Source organism: Colobus angolensis, unplaced genomic scaffold (assembly GCF_000951035.1).
Source record: "Colobus angolensis palliatus isolate OR3802 unplaced genomic scaffold, Cang.pa_1.0 Scaffold381, whole genome shotgun sequence".
NCBI classification, from domain to species: Eukaryota; Metazoa; Chordata; class Mammalia; order Primates; family Cercopithecidae; genus Colobus; species Colobus angolensis.
The window spans coordinates 593,545-610,236 of NW_012117166.1; the positions used below are offsets into that span (position 1 = coordinate 593,545).

A 16,692-nucleotide genomic window follows, 5' to 3' on the forward strand; every position below is an offset into this window, starting at 1 on the left:
GGGCGCGGCCGGACGGGAGTTCCCCGGAGAAGGAGCCTGCAGCCCGAGTCCCGGTGAGTGCGAGAGGACCCGCGCCCCCTGCCCACGACTAGGGGTCCTGCCAACCTGTCACCCCTCACTTCTCCTGAGTTCCAAGTAAGGAACGGAGCCAACCCTGGGGAGGACCCCCAGTCCCCTCCCCCAGCGTATACGGATCCTGAACCTCCCCACTTCCCCCAACTCTATTCGCGGATAGGGTCTAGTTGCCTACTCTCGGACATCCGTTCAGGAGACACTACGTCTTAGGAGACACTACCTGCCTCCCCTGACCCGCCTTTACCTCGCGCCTAGAGGACACAGCCGGGTATCATCCCGCAGCCACAAACTCCTTCACAGACCCCCACTAGCCGGGGACGCAGCTCAGGCCCCTTACCCCCAACACAAACACTTCTCTCCTGTAGAGGATAAAGCTTGGGGTTCATCCTCCTTCCCTGGATCACCCCACAGTCCTCAGGCTTCCCCAATCCAGGGGACTCGGCGCTGGGACGCTGCTATGGACGACATTTTCACTCAGTGCCGGGAGGGCAACGCAGTCGCCGTTCGCCTGTGGCTGGACAACACGGAGAACGATCTCAACCAGGGGTGAGCTGAAGCGGTTGGTGGATGAGAGGAAGGCTAGATATCTCTTGGCAACGTGGAGTGGAATGCTCATGTCTGGTGGGGGCTCCTGCCTTTGCTACCCAGTGTAATGAGTGCTAAGCACAGCCTGTAGGGGGGCAGAGGGTCTTCACAGAGGACGCAGTTTGAGCTGAATCTTGACTGCTGAATGAGAGTTTCACAGGGAGAGGCTCCAGCCTCAGTAAACTGCATGGGTAAAGGCTAGGAGGCAAGGCACAGAGCAGAGAGAACAGGAAATTGTCTGGAGTTCCATATAGCTGGAGGATAGATGATCTCTGTGGGTCCGGAGCATTGGGTACAAGAGGAGAAGAACAGGACATAACACTGTAGAGGTCTGCAAGGATCAGCCAGATCATGTAAACGTATTTAGGCTATAAGAAGGTCTTTATTTTAAAAGCAAGGTTTTAAAGCTGTGTAGTGACATAATGAGATTGTCCATGTTTCAGTATCATCTTGGATGCTTTGTGAAGAGCAGGTGGAAAGGAGGCAGTTGCCTAGTTCATCGTAGAAGTAATGATGTCTTGGACTAGAATTAGGGTGAGTGAAAAAGAGAAGTGATCAAATTCCAGAAGTCTTTAGGACAAAGAATTGTGGAACTTGGTGGGGAGTGAGTAAGGGCAAAGATGAGGACCAGGGTTCTGGCTTGGGAACTTGGATAGATGGTGGCTGTTTTTACTGAGATGGAGAAAACTGGAGAATGAGGCATTCTGTTTTGGACATGTTAAAGTTAAGGTGACGATGCAGTAAGGTAGAAATGTTGAGTGTGTTGTTAGTTACACAGATTTGCAATTCAGGAGAGGAATCTGACTTGGAGACACAGATTTGAGAGCTATCAGCATATAGATGATACTTGAAGACATGGGTGTGAAGGAGAATGTCTCAGGAGCGTGGAAGGCAAGAGGTCAGGGGACAGGAAGCCTGCACGACTGAAAAGGAGCAGCTGTAAGTTGAAAAAGAAATAGGAAAATGTGTCAGTAAAGCTTAGAGAATGTTTTAATGAAGGGGAGGTGGTCAACAGCAGTTCAGGCTACTGAGAGATCAAAGAACATTAATATTTTAAAATAGCCATTGAACTTACAATTGGGATTTTTTTTTAAGTTCAGGGGTACATGTGCAGGTTTGTTATATGGGTAAACTCGTGTCATGGAGATTTGTTGTACAGATCATTTCATCACCCAGGTATTAAGCCATAGTACCCATTAGTTGTTTTTCCTGATCCTCTCCCTCTTCCTATCCACCCCACTCTGGTAGGCCCCAGCGTCTGTTGTTCCCCTCAATGTGCAGTTAGGATGTATTAGATGATCTGAGTATTGTTTCAGAATAATGGGTGGAGAAATCAGACTACATTGGGTTCCTTCATTTAAGGGACTATGATGAACACCTTCTGTGCTGGGTGCTAGAGTCCAGAATCTGACATAATCTCTGCTCTCAAGACAGCAGATTTGTGGCAGATTGAAAAGTAGGCCAGTTGCGGTGGCTCATGCCTGTAATCCCAGCACTTTGGGAGGCCGAGGTGGGTGGATGACGAGGTCAGGAGTTCGAGACCAGCCTGACCAACATATTGAACCCCTGTCTCTACTAAAAATACAAAAATTAGCTAGGTGTGGTGGTGTGCGCCTGTAATCCCAGCTACTCGGGAAGCTGAGGTAGGAGAATCGCTTGAACCCGGAAGCAGAGGCTGCAGTGAGCCAAGATCATGCCACTGCACTCCTCCCTGGGCCACAGAGCAAGACTGTCTCAAAAAAAAAAAAAAAAAGAAAAGTTGGGAGGTGAGCAAATAGTGAAAGGGAGTGTAGACCAGTTCTACAAGGTTGGCTGAGATAGGAAGGCAAGAAGAGCAGTAGTGATGGTGACACAGGGTGGCAGATTCAAATTCTTTATTTTTTAAGATTGGTAGAGTTTAGTTTTTAGGTTTGACAGGTCATGATCACCTGTCATCTTAGTCTAGACTTCACTGGTTCCCATTAGGTTCTACACTATTTCTCTTTAATACTTTGCAAAGTCATTTGTTCCATTTTTCACATAATTCTCAAAGGGTACCCTGATAAAGACAGTAAGCACTGTTACTGTTTTGTTGGTGAGGAAATACAGGCTTAGGCAGTTGTCCAGTGGACCTAGCATCTAGGAAGACTCTAGGAAGATGTTGCCAGAAGGAAAAGGGGTGGCATTAATGAAACTGGATGGTTGTGGTGCTGGTTTGAGGGGTAAAGTATGGGGGCCTAAGTTGGCTGTATGCTGGATATGAAGAAGGGGTTAATTCCTTGTAGGATTCCTTGAGATAAAAGTCCAGGCCCTGAGGTGACAGGCAGCTTGAAGTGAACAGAACCCTTGTGCCCATACTTTTGCCCCCAGAGTTTGGCCTGCCCAGTACTGGAAGCTGATAAGTCAGGGCACAAATTAAAGGTCTAGGAGGCAAGACCAGCCGATAAACAGGGGGTGTAATGCTTCCTGGGGATATCCCACCTCTAGGGAAAGCTTTTGGCTATTTCTGTGTTAGCAGATGCCAGCAAGTTGTGGAGGAAAATGATTAAGTAAAAGGCCACACCCCCAACCCCTTCAGCTGTAGGGGCATCTGGATGGCCAGACCCCTGATCAGCTCCACGCCTTGCCTAGAGTCGCACACAGGAAGTGACCACAGCACTAAGGCATCCGGAGGCTGCTGGCCCAGACCACGGACCGCCCCCTGTTCCACCCCTTGAATCTGCAGCCCCGAACTAGAGGGAATTTCCTTTTATGGCCCCAGGCTGTCAGGCAGGCCCAGCTCCAAACCAATTGTTTTGTTTTGTTTGTATACTTATTTTACTTTACGAAATACATATCTCTTGGAAAAGAAAAAAATAAGGTATCATTTTCATCCCAAAACAGCCATTCTCATTTTCTTCTGTTTTCTGTGCACAGGATTGCTAAGTAAGGGAATCCTGCTTTGCATGGTGGTTTGTTATCTGCCTCATCAGTAGTCAAAAGGATTTCTCCTTTTCAATATAAACCCTTCCAAAACATTATTTAAATTCCATTCCATTTTTAGATGTTAGTTTCAGTACCAGAGCCAAATAGTAAGTTTGTTCCCTCTCCTTTAAGTTGTGGCCTGCCTTCTCCAAGACACCCTACTCCCCCACTAACATGCACCGAACAGCTGCTGTCAATCCATTCCCTCACGAAACTTAAAATCTAACAGACAAGACAGTCCACTAACAGATTTTTACAATCCAGTGCAACAAGTGCTGAAGTAGGGGGATATATAAGATGTGGAAAACAGAAAAAACCAATAGATGTTGCAGAAGGGGTACAGGAGAAACCAGGGGAAGAGCGCTACCACCTAATGAAATGAGATATGGGATATGGTGAAGATAACAAAATTTTTTATAGAGGTCGTTGAGGTATATAGGTGGTTGGTATGGTTTGAAGCTCAGGGTAAGGTCTGAAATGGACAGCTTTGGGAGTTGCTGGCATGAATGAGAATCAAAGTCCTAGAGAGGTAAGCTTTCCCAGAGAGTATGTAATTATCAGTTTTTCAGGAATCAAAACCTTTGCCCCATCCCACTTCCAGCTCAATGACCATTGCCCCTTCTTCAAAGGGACGATCATGGCTTCTCCCCCTTGCACTGGGCCTGCCGAGAGGGCCGCTCTGCTGTGGTTGAGATGTTGATCATGCGGGGGGCACGGATCAATGTAATGAACCGTGGGGATGACACCCCCCTGCATCTGGCAGCCAGTCACGGACACCGTGATATTGTACAGAAGGTACGTACAAACCCTTTCGTCATCCACATCACATGCATGCCATGAGGGTCACAGGCACTGTAACATACAGCGGAAAGTATGTGTACTCTTCCCCCTTTTCCTGTGCCCTGACACCAGTATCTCATTTGAGACTGACTGTACCTTCTGCCTCTTCTTTTTGTCTGGCCATGGGGTCCAGCTATTGCAGTACAAGGCAGACATCAATGCAGTGAATGAACATGGGAATGTGCCCCTGCACTATGCCTGTTTTTGGGGACAAGACCAAGTGGCAGAGGTGAGTACTCAGCCCTCAAGTCCTGAGATGGGTAGGAAGTAAAGTCAGCCTGGGTGGGAGATTTTGGAACCCTCAACCCATTCTGTCAGTACTACTGTGTGACACTCACAGGATTAAGTACTACATTTGTGCATTCATAGTTGGTTCATTGACTGCCAGCGAGGCAGCAGTGGCTCTCATCATAATGGCCTTTTCATTCCAGGACCTGGTGGCAAATGGGGCCCTTGTCAGCATCTGTAACAAGTATGGAGAGATGCCTGTGGACAAAGCCAAGGCACCCCTGAGAGAGCTTCTCCGAGGTCCATCTCCCCACCCCCTAGCTTGTGTCTTTTCCCTTCCCACCTGTCTTCTCCCTCTGTACCACAGCTCACGTTGGTTTTCTTCCCTAGAGCGGGCAGAGAAGATGGGCCAGAATCTCAACCGTATTCCATACAAAGACACATTCTGGAAGGGGACCACCCGCACTCGGCCCCGTGAGTCACCACTGTGGGAAGAAGGGTTGTAAAAGGAGATAATCCTGGCCTCTTGGGGCTGGGTTAGGGTGAAGCTGGGTACCTGACCTGCCCACACTCTTAGGAAATGGAACCCTGAACAAACACTCTGGCATTGACTTCAAACAGCTTAACTTCCTGACGAAGCTCAACGAGAATCACTCTGGAGAGGTGACCCCTGCCCTTCTTGCCCTTCCCTCCCTAAACCCCCATAAATTACCTGCTTTGTACCTGGTTTAAGTTTTTCCTCCAGTTAGTGGGCAAGGAAGTGGTAGCAATAGTAAAAGCCTCCTAACCTCTACCTGTTCTTCAGCTCTGGAAGGGCCGCTGGCAGGGCAATGACATTGTCGTGAAGGTGCTGAAGGTTCGAGACTGGAGTACAAGGAAGAGCAGGGACTTTAATGAAGAGTGTCCTCGGCTCAGGTAGTGCAAGGCGTAACCTGGAAGCTGCTAGTTCCAGGGAACCCTGAATAGCACTGAAAGAGATCTTTTATACTGGGTCTCAACCACTCCCTCCCTCTTCCAGGATTTTCTCGCATCCAAATGTGCTCCCAGTGCTAGGTGCCTGTCAGTCTCCACCTGCTCCTCATCCTACTCTCATCACACACTGGATGCCATATGGATCCCTCTACAATGTACTACATGAAGGCACCAGTGAGTAGGGATGTTGAATTTCCTTGGGGAGGAAATGGGAGAGAGGGTGCATGAGCCTCTCTGAACTATTTGAACTTTTGCCTCCTCTCAGATTTCGTCGTAGACCAGAGCCAGGCTGTGAAGTTTGCTTTGGACATGGCGAGGGGCATGGCCTTCCTACACACACTAGAGCCCCTCATCCCACGACATGCACTCAATAGCCGTAGTGTAATGGTGAGGCCACAAGCTCACTCCTGGCCCAGGCCCCAAAAGCCCTTTGCCTATCTATGACTTATCTCCTTCTGTTTTCTCTTCCTCAGATTGATGAGGACATGACTGCCCGAATTAGCATGGCTGATGTCAAGTTCTCTTTCCAATGTCCTGGTCGCATGTATGCACCTGCCTGGGTAGCCCCTGAAGGTGGGTGAAGTCATCATGTTGGGAGGTGAAAAAGGACCACCTCAGAAGTAGTGGAAGGGGGCAGAGACAGGAAAGGCCAGGGGGCCAGAACAGACAAGCCCTGTCCCTCTAGCTCTGCAGAAGAAGCCTGAAGACACAAACAGACGCTCAGCAGACATGTGGAGTTTTGCAGTGCTTCTGTGGGAACTGGTGACACGGGAGGTACCCTTTGCTGATCTTTCCAATATGGAGATTGGAATGAAGGTGAGAGGAGAACAGCATACATTTGTGTTGGGGGAGTGGTTGGTTATGGTGAAAATAACTGTAGTGGCCTGGGCTCCTCCCATATTTGTTCGGATGTACAGTTATCCTGTCCCAGGGGCCAGTGGCTTCTCTCTACATGACAGACTCAAATTGTGAGGCTCAGTTTTTTCTTGTATTCACAGGTGGCATTGGAAGGCCTTCGGCCTACCATCCCACCAGGTATTTCCCCTCATGTGTGTAAGCTCATGAAGATCTGCATGAATGAAGACCCTGCAAAACGACCCAAATTTGACATGATTGTGCCTATCCTGGAGAAGATGCAGGACAAGTAGGACTGGAAGGTCCTTGCCTGAACTCCAGAGGTGTCAGGACATGGTTGGGGGAATGCACCTCCCCAAAGCAGCAGGCCTCTGGTTGCCTCCCCTGCCTCCAGTCATGGTACTACCCCAGCCATGGGGTCCATCCCCTTCCCCCATCCCTACCACTGTGGCCCCAAAAGGGGCGGGCTCAGAGCTTTGTCACTTGCCACATGGTGTCTCCCAACATGGGAGGGATCAGCCCCGCCTGTCACAATAAAGTTTATTATGAAAACAGGCTGGTATGGGGACATGGGGACAGACAAGTACATTTAGGTTGGGTGGCTCAGGTGAAGTAGTGCGGCTTCTTCACATTGATGCCATACTCGCTGAGGGCAGGGGTCAAGTCCTCCATGGTTAAAGTATACTTGCGGTCCTGAGGGAAGAGGGAAGAGCACCAACTGAGCACAGGAATCCCAGCCTTCAATCCCAGATGGGTGTCCCTGAGTAAGTCTTACACCTCCCCTAGGATTCAGTTTCCCCAAAGGGGTGGCAGGAGAAGCTTCCACTGTTGTGGAAAGTAATTAGTGATTCAATGAGCCTCCCCTCACACCTTGCTCTTGCTCCGGGAGCTGCCGGAGGCTGTGCCCTTCATTTTGCAGTGCTGTAGGGCATCATTGGCAATATCTGAGATGAATTTCTGGGCAGCTAGGGAGATGAGCCGAATTCTAGAGAGAAAAAACTTAGATGAGAAGGAGATGGACAACACTGCACAAGCACCCAAAACTAACCTGCCCTGGGTTTACTCACATGCGTGGGTCTGAGGCCTCAAAGCCAGCACGGTTCAGGTAGTAACCAGTCACTGCATCTGGGATCTAAGAAATCAATTAAGAGAACTGTCAGCAGAGTGGGACGAGGGTGAGGGAAATGTCGGATAGACCTGGTTATCAGGAAGCTCACGGTTTGGGTGAGCAGAGGGCAAAAACAGAAGAGTGACTAGGGGAGCAAACATCAGAGGATGCTGAAAAGCACGGAGATGTGGCTGAAAAGTTGTGACAGCAGGCTAGGTGGCCTTGTTCGGGCGGAAGCCCACCGTAGGCGTGTAATCTTCCAGCTGCATCAAGAAGTCCACCAAAGGCGTGCTGGACACCACCGGCTTCACGTCTCCGTTGGCCGCGCTCGGCAGTACGTAAATCCCGTTAGACATGGCCCCCTCTGGGGGCGCCGCGCCACCCGCCGACACCGGAGCTGGAGGAGAACCAACAAAATGAGACACAGAGGTGGGTGGCGCAGGGCCCCGGCGAGGTCTGTCTATATCCTCTGCCCTCACCCGCCGCTGGGCCCAGTCCAAGACGCTTCCCTCGCCCTCACCCGTCCGGCCCTCACCCGCCCCACGCCGCTCAGCTGGCTCCCCGGCCCGCGCCGCCAAGGGTCCCGTGCCCCCAGCAGCTGCTCCAGCCCCAGGCCCCCCGGCTGTCCCCGCGGGGCTGGCCTTGTTCTCCGCAGCGGTGCTGGCGGGCAGCGCGGCGGGAGCCGAGACCGGGGGCGCCGGGCCCGGGGCCGAGGCGGCGGAGGCCGGCGCCGCCTCGGGGTCCGCGCCGGAGCCGCTGCAGCTCATCGGGCCGGTGGGAGAGGCGGCGAACAGAGCCGCTTCCGCTTCCGCTCGCGCCGCGCACACCCCGGGGTGACGTCACGCGCCCACGACTCGCCCCGCCTGTCACTGTTAGTGCTCTCCAGCCCGCTCCCCGCCTCCTCCGGTAGTGGGTCTGCGGGTTAGAGGAAATAGGCTGAAGGGCGGAGACCAAGCCCTGGCAAACTGCGCTGCCGTCGCCATTCCGCCCTAGCCTCTGCCGTGCTCGGTGGCGATTCCGTCGAGACCGGAAGCAGCGTGGGTCCGGGACTCTTCCGCCGCTCTGGGACACCTCATTCTGTCTGACGCTGAAGACCTTGCTTCGAGGTTTATGGCCCTACATCCCTCTACTACAGGTTGCCTGCCTGTCTGCATCGTTTCAAGTTCCCTTATTCAACCTTGTAAGGATTCATAGTGGATTTGGAAAGCCCCCCGCCCTTCTCCACCAACTGCCCCGAGAGGTGGGGGCAGCAGTGGGGCGGCACACAGTGCTGCTGTAGGAGGAGGAGGGGTTTCAACCTGAGTCAACAACGTATGCAAAAATCACAACGAGTGAAAGGCGTGAGGTTTTCAATGTAGCAGATATTTAATTCTTATTTGCCAACTCCTGAGCTAGGACCTGGGAATACAAAGTTAAATAGAACACGATTCTAGTCCTCTAAGCGCCAACGGTCTTGGAAAGGAAGCCAGACGAGTAAAGTGGCTATTTCAGTACTATGTGGTCGTTACAATACTAGAGGTAGACCCAGGGGTCGCAGTACAAGGGAGGAAGGGCGTTAACATTTGCCACCTACTTCCAAGTGCCAAGTACTCTTATCAACATTATTCCACTTTATTCCCTGGTGATTATGAAAGGCAGGTATTAATATTCCCACTTAACAGACGAGGAAACAGCCTCAGGGAGATAAACTTGCTTGACTCAGTCTCCTAGTCCATATCAGAACCAAGATTCAAACAGGTTTTGTTTAGAAAATCTAGGATTTTTCAGCCATACCAAAATAAAGTAGCCTCAGGGAATCAAAACATTCACGAGAGAAGGTGACTTCTGAGCTGAGTCTTGTAAGAATTCTGGAAATTAACCAGGCAGTTTGTATCAGGGTGGTATTAAGGGGACAGAACAGCTTGAGCAAGAGTGAGAGTTCCTTGGGGTTTGGGGAGGGAGGAGGAAAAATGATTTGTTACTTAGGAACAAATAGCAAGGAAGGTTTGTGAGCTATGATTGGGGGAAGAAAAAAAAAAAAAAAGCCTGAACTCTATCCAGTAATCCTTGAAGGGTTGTCATCCAAGTGGCCTGATGGGATTTGCATTTTACTCTGGAAGATGATTTGGGGATTGGCCAGAAGTAAGGACACTGTATTTTTCAAGAGAATGTAGCCCTAAACTAATGTAGTAGCAGTGGGGATATAAGTGGATAAGTTCTAGATATACTTGGGAAATATCAGTGGAAGGACTTGTGGACTGATAAAGATATATTTAAGAGGTACGAGGTGCAGTCAGTAGGACTTGTTGATTGAGGACTTGTTGATTGAAGATGCGGTGGAAAGATGACACATTCTGGCTTGGTTGGAAAAAGCATAGCATCATTTACCAAGAAGAAACCAGAGATGGAATTGTTTGGGTTTGGGAAGGTGGAAAATGAAATGTTGAGTATCACACATCTTACATTTGAGGTATCAATCACTATTGGATAGAAAGTCTTATTTAGTGAGATGGTAATGGTTGTAGATGTCAGTGATTTGTTCCAGGGGACAATGAGTAAACTGAGAAGAGCAAAAACCTACAAATGGAGCAATGAAGGTCAGCATTCCATGAAGTAGCAGAAGCTGATGAGGGAGGAAGACAAGAGTGGTCAGAGAAGTTAAGCCATGGAAGCTAAGTAAGGAGAGGGAGTGGGCAACTATGATGGAAAGGCCATAAAGCAAAGATTGAGAAGTATGCACTGCAGGCCATTGTTTCTGGATGTCAGGGTAGGAAAGGGTAAAAGGTGAGAGTAGAGGTCTCCTTGCAGTGAATTGGGTAGTGAATATGAAGTGAAATAGTGCACAGAGTCTGTACACAACCCTTTGGAAAAGCCTGATTGAAAAGAGAAAGATGAGATGCAGAGGGAGATGCATTAAAAAAAATGCTAGTTATAGCATCTTATTGAGGAATCTAAGGCAGGAGTAGGGAGACCTGAGTATGATGGAGCATGGTAGGGTTGGGAGTCAAGTCAAGCTCACAGCATTTCAGGGTTAGGCAGATAAGCTGTCTGCAGCAGTCAATAGTTGAGGGTTCAGCAGGGCTTCCAATAGGGCAGAATAAGGGACTGAACTGCCAGCTTCAGGGCAGGGGACAAGCCATCTCTCCTGATAGGAAAAGGTCAGGGGTTGAGTAGAGTCTTCAGCAAAGCTGGGAAGTTGGGTGTTCCCCAGCCTGTTACAGGATCCCAGCCAGGGCCAGAGCAGAAACCCTGGCCCTCCACCTCGTCATCCAGACAGGACTCATGGCAGCCATGGGTTACCTAGGGAGGAGACTGGCATCAGATCTGGGCCTGCTAGTACCAATACTTAAAGAGTATACCTCCTCATCCTGTATTCATATTTCAGAGGCTGTTCCATACCACCCCAACTGCCCCCAAGTCCCCCTTAGTACTCCCCATAGTTGTATGAAAATGTCCACACCCTTCCCTTCCATACTCACATCAAAGAGTCCTGCCCCATGCTGGTGGTAGAGCCTTGGGTTGAGAAAGCCAAGAGGGGGGCGGCCACTGAGGATTCTGTGCTCATTGATCAAGGATAGAAGCCCCCCAAACACTGGAGTAGAGGCCTGCAAGAGTGAAGGTACAAGTAAAGGTCAGGGGTTCAGAGTGACTGGAATTTTTGGGGGGGGGGGTGATGCTTTAAAGTGTCAGACATCTTTAAGGAGTCAGGGGTTCTGGGTGCAAGGTACTCAAGGTGTTAGGGGGTAAGGATAGTTCCTGAGTGAGAGTTTGGAGATGGGCTGATTCTCACCGAGGTTCCGGACACCCATGGAATGGGCACTCTGTTGCTGACCACCCAGTAGCCATCGGAAAGTGCAGCCACATCTGGGTAGGCACGGCCACTGGCATTGAAGTAACTGGATGGTGGAAGGTGGGGGCTAGAGCTCAGGAACTTGGCTACAGCTTCCTCCTGAAAGGCATTTTTGAGTGAGTATTGGCATGTGGCCTGCCTAGCAGTCAGCTGAACTGAGGATCCCCCATCCTCACTCTTACCCTGCATCTATGCACATAAACACTTGTACCTGGTATGAAGGCCGTGGGAACACATTGCTGAAGCCACCACCACTGATATAGTCAACAATTTCATTTGTGATGAGGAAAGGTTCCTGGAAGGATGTGCCTCCCACTGTGGTGACATAGGGGCTGAGGGGAGAAGACAGCATTCAGATAGTAGGGGACCCAAGGGGACCTCCAAGATATGTGGGGAGGGGTGAGTATAGCCCAGATCTTGCTGGAGGAACTAGACTCTATGGGGAAGCATCTGTATAGGAAAGACTAAGAGATTTTGAGCCTTCAAGGCATGGTCCGAGGTGACTGTGCACACGTTTCTCTACAGAACATCCACCAAATCTTCCACTAAAATGCCTGGGGACTGAGGAAAAGGAACAATGGGAGCTATATCCCACACAAGAGATTTGGGGCCTGGGACCTACAGGAAGAAGAGACAGGAGTGCAGCAACCAGGGCAGGCAAACCTTAAGGCTGAACCACAGGAGCACATGGTGGGGTCAAGACAAAGGTTCTACATCATGAGATCACAAGTGAAAGGTGGTGGTTATACTTGAGTGGTAGGCTAGAGTACTTACCTGGAGGCAGGGAAGGTAGGACGGAACTGGTGTCTTCCAGAGACAGACCAACACCCGGCCCCACTGTCACCTAAGAGAGACCAAGTGTAGCACTCATATTAATTGGTCAGGGCTTAGTATGTGGGTTCAGATGTCAGAGAGGAAATTTATGTGTCAGCTGTTACTGCAGGAGGTCAGAGTGTAGAGGTCAGGTCAGTGGTCCCTGTTGGAAGGTCTAAGTTCAGATTATGAGTCAGAGACCAGGCTCAGGGGTCACTGTGGGGTCAAAGCTCCCAGGTTGCAGGGGTGGAAGGGTTGTCTAAGTTTAGGGTAGGAGGTCACCTGAGGCGAAGAGCAGGGTGAGACCCCGAGCAGCAGCCTTCATGAGCTCCGTGTTGACCCGCTGGATATAGGCACTGCTGAGGGAGTCCTCCTCATCTCCATAGCTCACAGTATGCACATGTGGCAGGGCTGACTCGTTACTGAGCAGTATGAGCCACTGCAGGAAGGGCTCCTGTCCCTCATGCCGGCCTGGATTATTTTTTTTTTTTTGAGGGATGGGCACAAAGATAGTCATTGAGGGTTGTCAGGATCTCTCTCCAGCTTATAGCATTCCCTTGAGGGGGATCAATACCCATCTCCCACCCTCTTCTCCACTGTCCAGTCCTCTTGGCAGTACCAGGGCTACTGTAGACCCAGGTGGAGATGTTGGCGCCAGCACTCATCAGGTACTGCACATCTAGACTGGCCTCAATCCCGGCCCGGCCCCGGCCTTGTTGTCCAACCACACGGGTTACTGATGCCTGATGTGCAAAGTTGCCACCGAAGAGGCGCATGAACTGAGCCAGGTCTGAGTCATGGAAATACTGCTCCAGGAACTATGGAGGGAGTCAGAGCAGAGGTCGTGGGTCCGAGGGTGAGTCCCAGTGTGGCAGGGCACTGAGGACACTGTGTGGAGGCTCTGAGGACACTGGGGCTCTTTGCTTGGCTCACCTGGGCACAGGCTTGGCTGTTATTGCTGGTGCCAGAGCCCACATCTTGTGAGGTCAAGTTATATCGCTTACGGATCACAGAGGGGGTCACCCCCAAATGCAGGCCTACAGTCCCTGTCACCTGCGGCTCAGGACGTTGCCTCAGGGATGATGTTGGGGGAAAACGGTGCAGTCCCCCCACTGTAGGGAGAAGTCAGGCTTGAGGAGATCTTGTAGACTGTAATGGCCACCTTACTACTCACCCTACCCCCAGTCTCCAAAGGCATCTAAACTTCCCCAGCCCCTGGATCTGTCTGCCCCAACCCCCATTCACCCCATAGGTGTTACCAAAGTCCACATGGGGGGCCAAGGCCTGTGGAAGCTGGTAGGGACGTGGGGACCTTACAACATGGGTCTCTGTAGGTCCTCCCACATAGTGATGAAACTGAGCCCCAGGGAGTAGCAGCTCTGCTTGTCTGGAGGTCAGAAAACAGAGGTCAGAAAGCTCAAAACGGAACAGAAGAAGCTGCCTCTGAGCATCCCTGGGCAGTCAGTCACTGTCTCCCCATGCATCAGCTCCCACCCACAAACCCCAGCAAGCTCTCAACTCCCTCCCATCCACCTCACTGAAGGGATGACTGGTGCCCTCCAGGGAGAAATCATTTCCTCTCACCGGATGCTCAGCCAGCAAGTCAGAAAGTCCTGTGTGATCACAGAATGGCACTTCTGGGCTCCGGCTGCCAAGAGCCATTTTTGCACCGTGTGGAGGGTTAGTGGGGATGGCCTCACCAGATCAGCCACATTCTCTAGGGTCAGGTATTTTCCTGCAGGGATTCAGAAGAGGCACTTGCCCTCATTCATTGCTTTCCCAAACTCCCCGTTTTAGACCTCAACTATGAAACATCAGGACTTCCCAAAGCCTGGATCAGGGTAAAGGAGGGTTGTGTGTGCAGGTGTAGGGTGTACTTGGGGAGCAGAGGAAGAAAACGTTGGAGAGACTTGAAATGCCATGGCCAAGAATATGGATTTACCCTAAAGGCCAGTAAGTTGCAAATGTCGCACCACAGCATCTATTGCCATGATCATGAAAATGAATGAGATTAATACATACAAATTTTCCATTTTAATTTTAAGCTTATGTCCAGTAAATGTTTTCAAATCTTTTGGCACTAGTTATCCATTTTAGCTCAAATTTGCATACTTGTTGATTTAAAGCTTAACACGATGGTGAGTCACTGTTTCCTGCCATGCACACTAGTGTCACACTGCCCTGTCCCCAGCCTCTGCAGTTCACATGTGCACACTCCCCCTGCTGTGAAGGGCTTTAACCAGGAGAAGGAACCAATCCATTCTGACTGTTGGAGAGACTGTTTTGAAGCAGAGTAGGGGAGTACAGTGAGGGGTGGGGTGGAGGGAGGAGACTGCAGATCAGTTGGGGAGCTGGGCAGTAGTCCAGGAGTGGGAATAAATGAGTGAGTTGGTAGTAACAAAGGACAGCAAGAAGTAAACTAATCCAAAGGCTCTTTGGGAGTTAGAACTGGCAGCCTTAGTATGTGAACAGAAGAAATTAGAATGGATTCGAGGGTAGGGGAAGGAACTTAAGTTGTACTAGATGCTATTTTCCTGTTTGCCTGGTAGCTAGTAAGTAGCAGAGTCAGAATTTGAGTTCATATTTGATCATAAAGCCTATATGCTGAACCACATCCCCTTTTAGGTTTCTAGCCTGAGGAACACAAGTGTCTTGTCAGGCCCTGACATGATCACCATCCCATGCCCAACCCAGCCCTCTGTCCCTCCACTGCATCCCACATCCTGTCCTCAGTCCCGAAAGGCACCGTATTGAGGAGAGTTGGGATCCGACACAGCCTGCACCAGCTCCGAGAGTCTTTCCAGGTTCTGCTGTCTCAGGGCAAAGGTGAGACTCAGCTCTTCCTCAGGGTCCGCACGGCCCAGGGACACCCAGCCTGGGGGCAGCCTGTAGGGTCAGGGGTCAGGGACATGGCTTTGGTTAGGATGGAGATGGAAAATATTGGTCATGGAAGGTTCCAGATTAGGAGCTGAGACCTTGGGTAGGATCCTAGGAGCAGATACAGATCACATGAGGTGAATGATAGGGGACTGAGCCTAGGAACCTAGAGATGAAACTATGGAGTGTGTACTAGGAGCTGGCATGGGGGTGAGAAGCTAGTACCCGGACAGTGAGAGACAGAACAGGGTATGGGGAAGGGGGTGGTCTGTGTTAAGTCAACTCACGTTCTCCGCTGGTCGGGCTCCGGGCTGTAACTGCATTTGCCAGAGAGGATGAGGGCAAAGAGCCCCAGGAGGCTGTAAGGGCAGCAGGTGGGTTTCAGTGGGAGCTACATTGTCCTTGTGTTCCCACCCTCCCAATGTGTGCTCCCCGCAACGTGATCCCTTTCTCCCCAGCCCTCTCAATTTCTCACCAGGCTTGGAGTCCCATTCTGCCCTTCCGCAGATCTGCTGTCATGTGACAGATCACATGAACCCTATAGTCCACCACCACTAACCCTCTGCCTAGTAACTAGTGACGGTGCTGGCTCCTCCCTTGTGTGGGTGGTCCTGAATGCTAGGCAAGGGTGGGGCCGCCACTCGGATTCTCCCCTCTGGCCAGTCAAGCACTGAGTAAGCCCAGGGCTCCCCACCTGCGTCCTGAGCCTGGTCCCCTGGGAATCACCACAAGTGAGTAGGCTCTAGAGACCTACAGACTGGGGTTCTTCCTAGCTATATGATATCAACAAAATAACCTCTCAGAGCCTAGGTTTCTGCATTTACAATATGGAGACTTATATGAAAGTGATCTGCCTTGAAATATTGCAGTGAAAAAATTTTTTCCTCCTTTATCCTCTATGTCCCCATATTATCAATTTTGTGTTCATTTTAGGACTACATTTATGAACAGAGTAGAGTTTTTGCAAGACCAGGATCCTTTTATTCAAATCAGTTTCCAGTTTTAAGTAGCTTCCCAGGAGATCTACAATCAGCTGGGGTCCTGTTTATTATGGGTTCCCAAGGTTTTCAAGGAAATCAGCTTTGTTCTAAGGGCCACGGAGGAATCTTGCATCTTGTTTAGTGGGCTCAGGTGGATAAAATGGAAATAGACCTTTGCTTCTTTCTAATGGTAACTCAAAGCCCACAAGGTCTGAGTTTACTTCTTCGAATTGGGGTCATTACAAGAAGATTTTCAATGAGAGTTAAAACCCTGAGGATTCAGTTCCCTTCCAGTCTTCCTAAGTATTATTTTCCCCAAAAAATCCATATGGAAGATGGTGTCAGCAGTGTCATTTTAACTTCCAAAACCATTAATCCTATACTCATGTGAAATCCCTTGTTCTGACCTCAATACTTTTTAGATAGATCCCTCTACTCTTGCTGTTGTCCTACAGGCCACTGACATCCATTAACCTATAGATCATATCCCCACGCTGAAGCTTACGGCACTTCACTTTTCTCTCCATCCCAATTCCTGTGATCATTTGACCTAGATGATCAAATTATCTAGGTAAAAGACCCATTCA

At 50.2% G+C, this 16,692-nt stretch overlaps 3 protein-coding genes across 8 annotated transcripts; 1 reads left to right on the forward strand and 2 right to left on the reverse strand.

Annotated features, from left to right (window-relative positions):
* The first annotated feature begins 6 nt into the window (after positions 1-6).
* Positions 7-7,053, forward strand: ILK (integrin-linked kinase). 4 transcript variants are annotated; one of them, XM_011954332.1, is made up of 13 exons: positions 7-53; positions 441-621; positions 4,233-4,398; positions 4,577-4,672; positions 4,875-4,971; positions 5,062-5,145; positions 5,249-5,334; positions 5,477-5,586; positions 5,690-5,817; positions 5,909-6,030; positions 6,117-6,216; positions 6,329-6,459; positions 6,642-7,053. In XM_011954332.1, the coding sequence occupies exons 2-13, from the start codon at positions 533-535 to the stop codon at positions 6,789-6,791; spliced, it is 1,359 nt and encodes a 452-aa protein (XP_011809722.1). In that variant the 5' UTR covers positions 7-53; positions 441-532; the 3' UTR covers positions 6,792-7,053. The 4 variants fall into 4 exon arrangements, with proteins under 4 accessions (XP_011809722.1, XP_011809721.1, XP_011809724.1 ...); XM_011954331.1 differs by having other exon boundaries at positions 487-621; XM_011954334.1 differs by lacking the exon at positions 4,233-4,398 and having other exon boundaries at positions 487-621.
* Positions 7,005-8,846, reverse strand: TAF10 (TAF10 RNA polymerase II, TATA box binding protein (TBP)-associated factor, 30kDa). 2 transcript variants are annotated; one of them, XM_011954330.1, is made up of 5 exons: positions 8,142-8,846; positions 7,849-8,003; positions 7,566-7,630; positions 7,369-7,483; positions 7,005-7,191 (listed from the first exon to the last, which is right to left on the reverse strand). In XM_011954330.1, the coding sequence occupies exons 1-5, from the start codon at positions 8,371-8,373 to the stop codon at positions 7,102-7,104; spliced, it is 657 nt and encodes a 218-aa protein (XP_011809720.1). In that variant the 5' UTR covers positions 8,374-8,846; the 3' UTR covers positions 7,005-7,101. The 2 variants fall into 2 exon arrangements, with proteins under 2 accessions (XP_011809720.1, XP_011809719.1); XM_011954329.1 differs by having other exon boundaries at positions 7,022-7,191; positions 7,849-8,846.
* A 113-nt stretch (positions 8,847-8,959) lies between these two features.
* On the reverse strand, positions 8,960-15,672 carry TPP1 (tripeptidyl peptidase I). 2 transcript variants are annotated; one of them, XM_011954337.1, is made up of 13 exons: positions 15,601-15,672; positions 15,413-15,484; positions 14,995-15,134; positions 13,833-13,983; positions 13,508-13,635; positions 13,182-13,360; positions 12,868-13,066; positions 12,531-12,719; positions 12,210-12,279; positions 11,647-11,767; positions 11,376-11,534; positions 11,065-11,190; positions 8,960-10,885 (listed from the first exon to the last, which is right to left on the reverse strand). In XM_011954337.1, exons 1-13 carry the CDS (start codon positions 15,642-15,644, stop codon positions 10,745-10,747), a joined length of 1,719 nt encoding a protein of 572 aa, XP_011809727.1. In that variant the 5' UTR covers positions 15,645-15,672; the 3' UTR covers positions 8,960-10,744. The 2 variants fall into 2 exon arrangements, with proteins under 2 accessions (XP_011809727.1, XP_011809728.1); XM_011954338.1 differs by lacking the exon at positions 13,833-13,983 and having other exon boundaries at positions 13,508-13,625; positions 15,032-15,134; positions 15,601-15,633.
* Between the last annotated feature and the right edge of the window lie 1,020 nt (positions 15,673-16,692).

What these genes read in the sequence shown, in the direction of transcription:
- ILK (XM_011954332.1), top strand. Translation starts at nt 533, where the DNA reads ATGGACGACATTTTCACTCAGTGCCGGGAGGGCAACGCAGTCGCCGTT. An exon ending in ACCGTGATATTGTACAGAAG is followed by an intron (nt 4,399 to 4,576) that starts GTACGTACAAAC and finishes CATGGGGTCCAG; the next exon opens with CTATTGCAGTACAAGGCAGA. An exon ending in TCAATAGCCGTAGTGTAATG is followed by an intron (nt 6,031 to 6,116) that starts GTGAGGCCACAA and finishes TCTCTTCCTCAG; the next exon opens with ATTGATGAGGACATGACTGC.
- TAF10 (XM_011954329.1), bottom strand. Translation starts at nt 8,373, where the DNA reads ATGAGCTGCAGCGGCTCCGGCGCGGACCCCGAGGCGGCGCCGGCCTCC. An exon ending in TGGAAGATTACACGCCTACG is followed by an intron (nt 7,631 to 7,848) that starts GTGGGCTTCCGC and finishes TTGATTTCTTAG; the next exon opens with ATCCCAGATGCAGTGACTGG. An exon ending in GAGGCCTCAGACCCACGCAT is followed by an intron (nt 7,484 to 7,565) that starts GTGAGTAAACCC and finishes TTTTCTCTCTAG; the next exon opens with AATTCGGCTCATCTCCCTAG.
- TPP1 (XM_011954337.1), bottom strand. Translation starts at nt 15,644, where the DNA reads ATGACAGCAGATCTGCGGAAGGGCAGAATGGGACTCCAAGCCTG. An exon ending in CACCCTGCTCTTCGCCTCAG is followed by an intron (nt 12,280 to 12,530) that starts GTGACCTCCTAC and finishes GGTCTCTCTTAG; the next exon opens with GTGACAGTGGGGCCGGGTGT. An exon ending in ATGGGGCAGGACTCTTTGAT is followed by an intron (nt 10,886 to 11,064) that starts GTGAGTATGGAA and finishes TCTCCTCCCTAG; the next exon opens with GTAACCCATGGCTGCCATGA.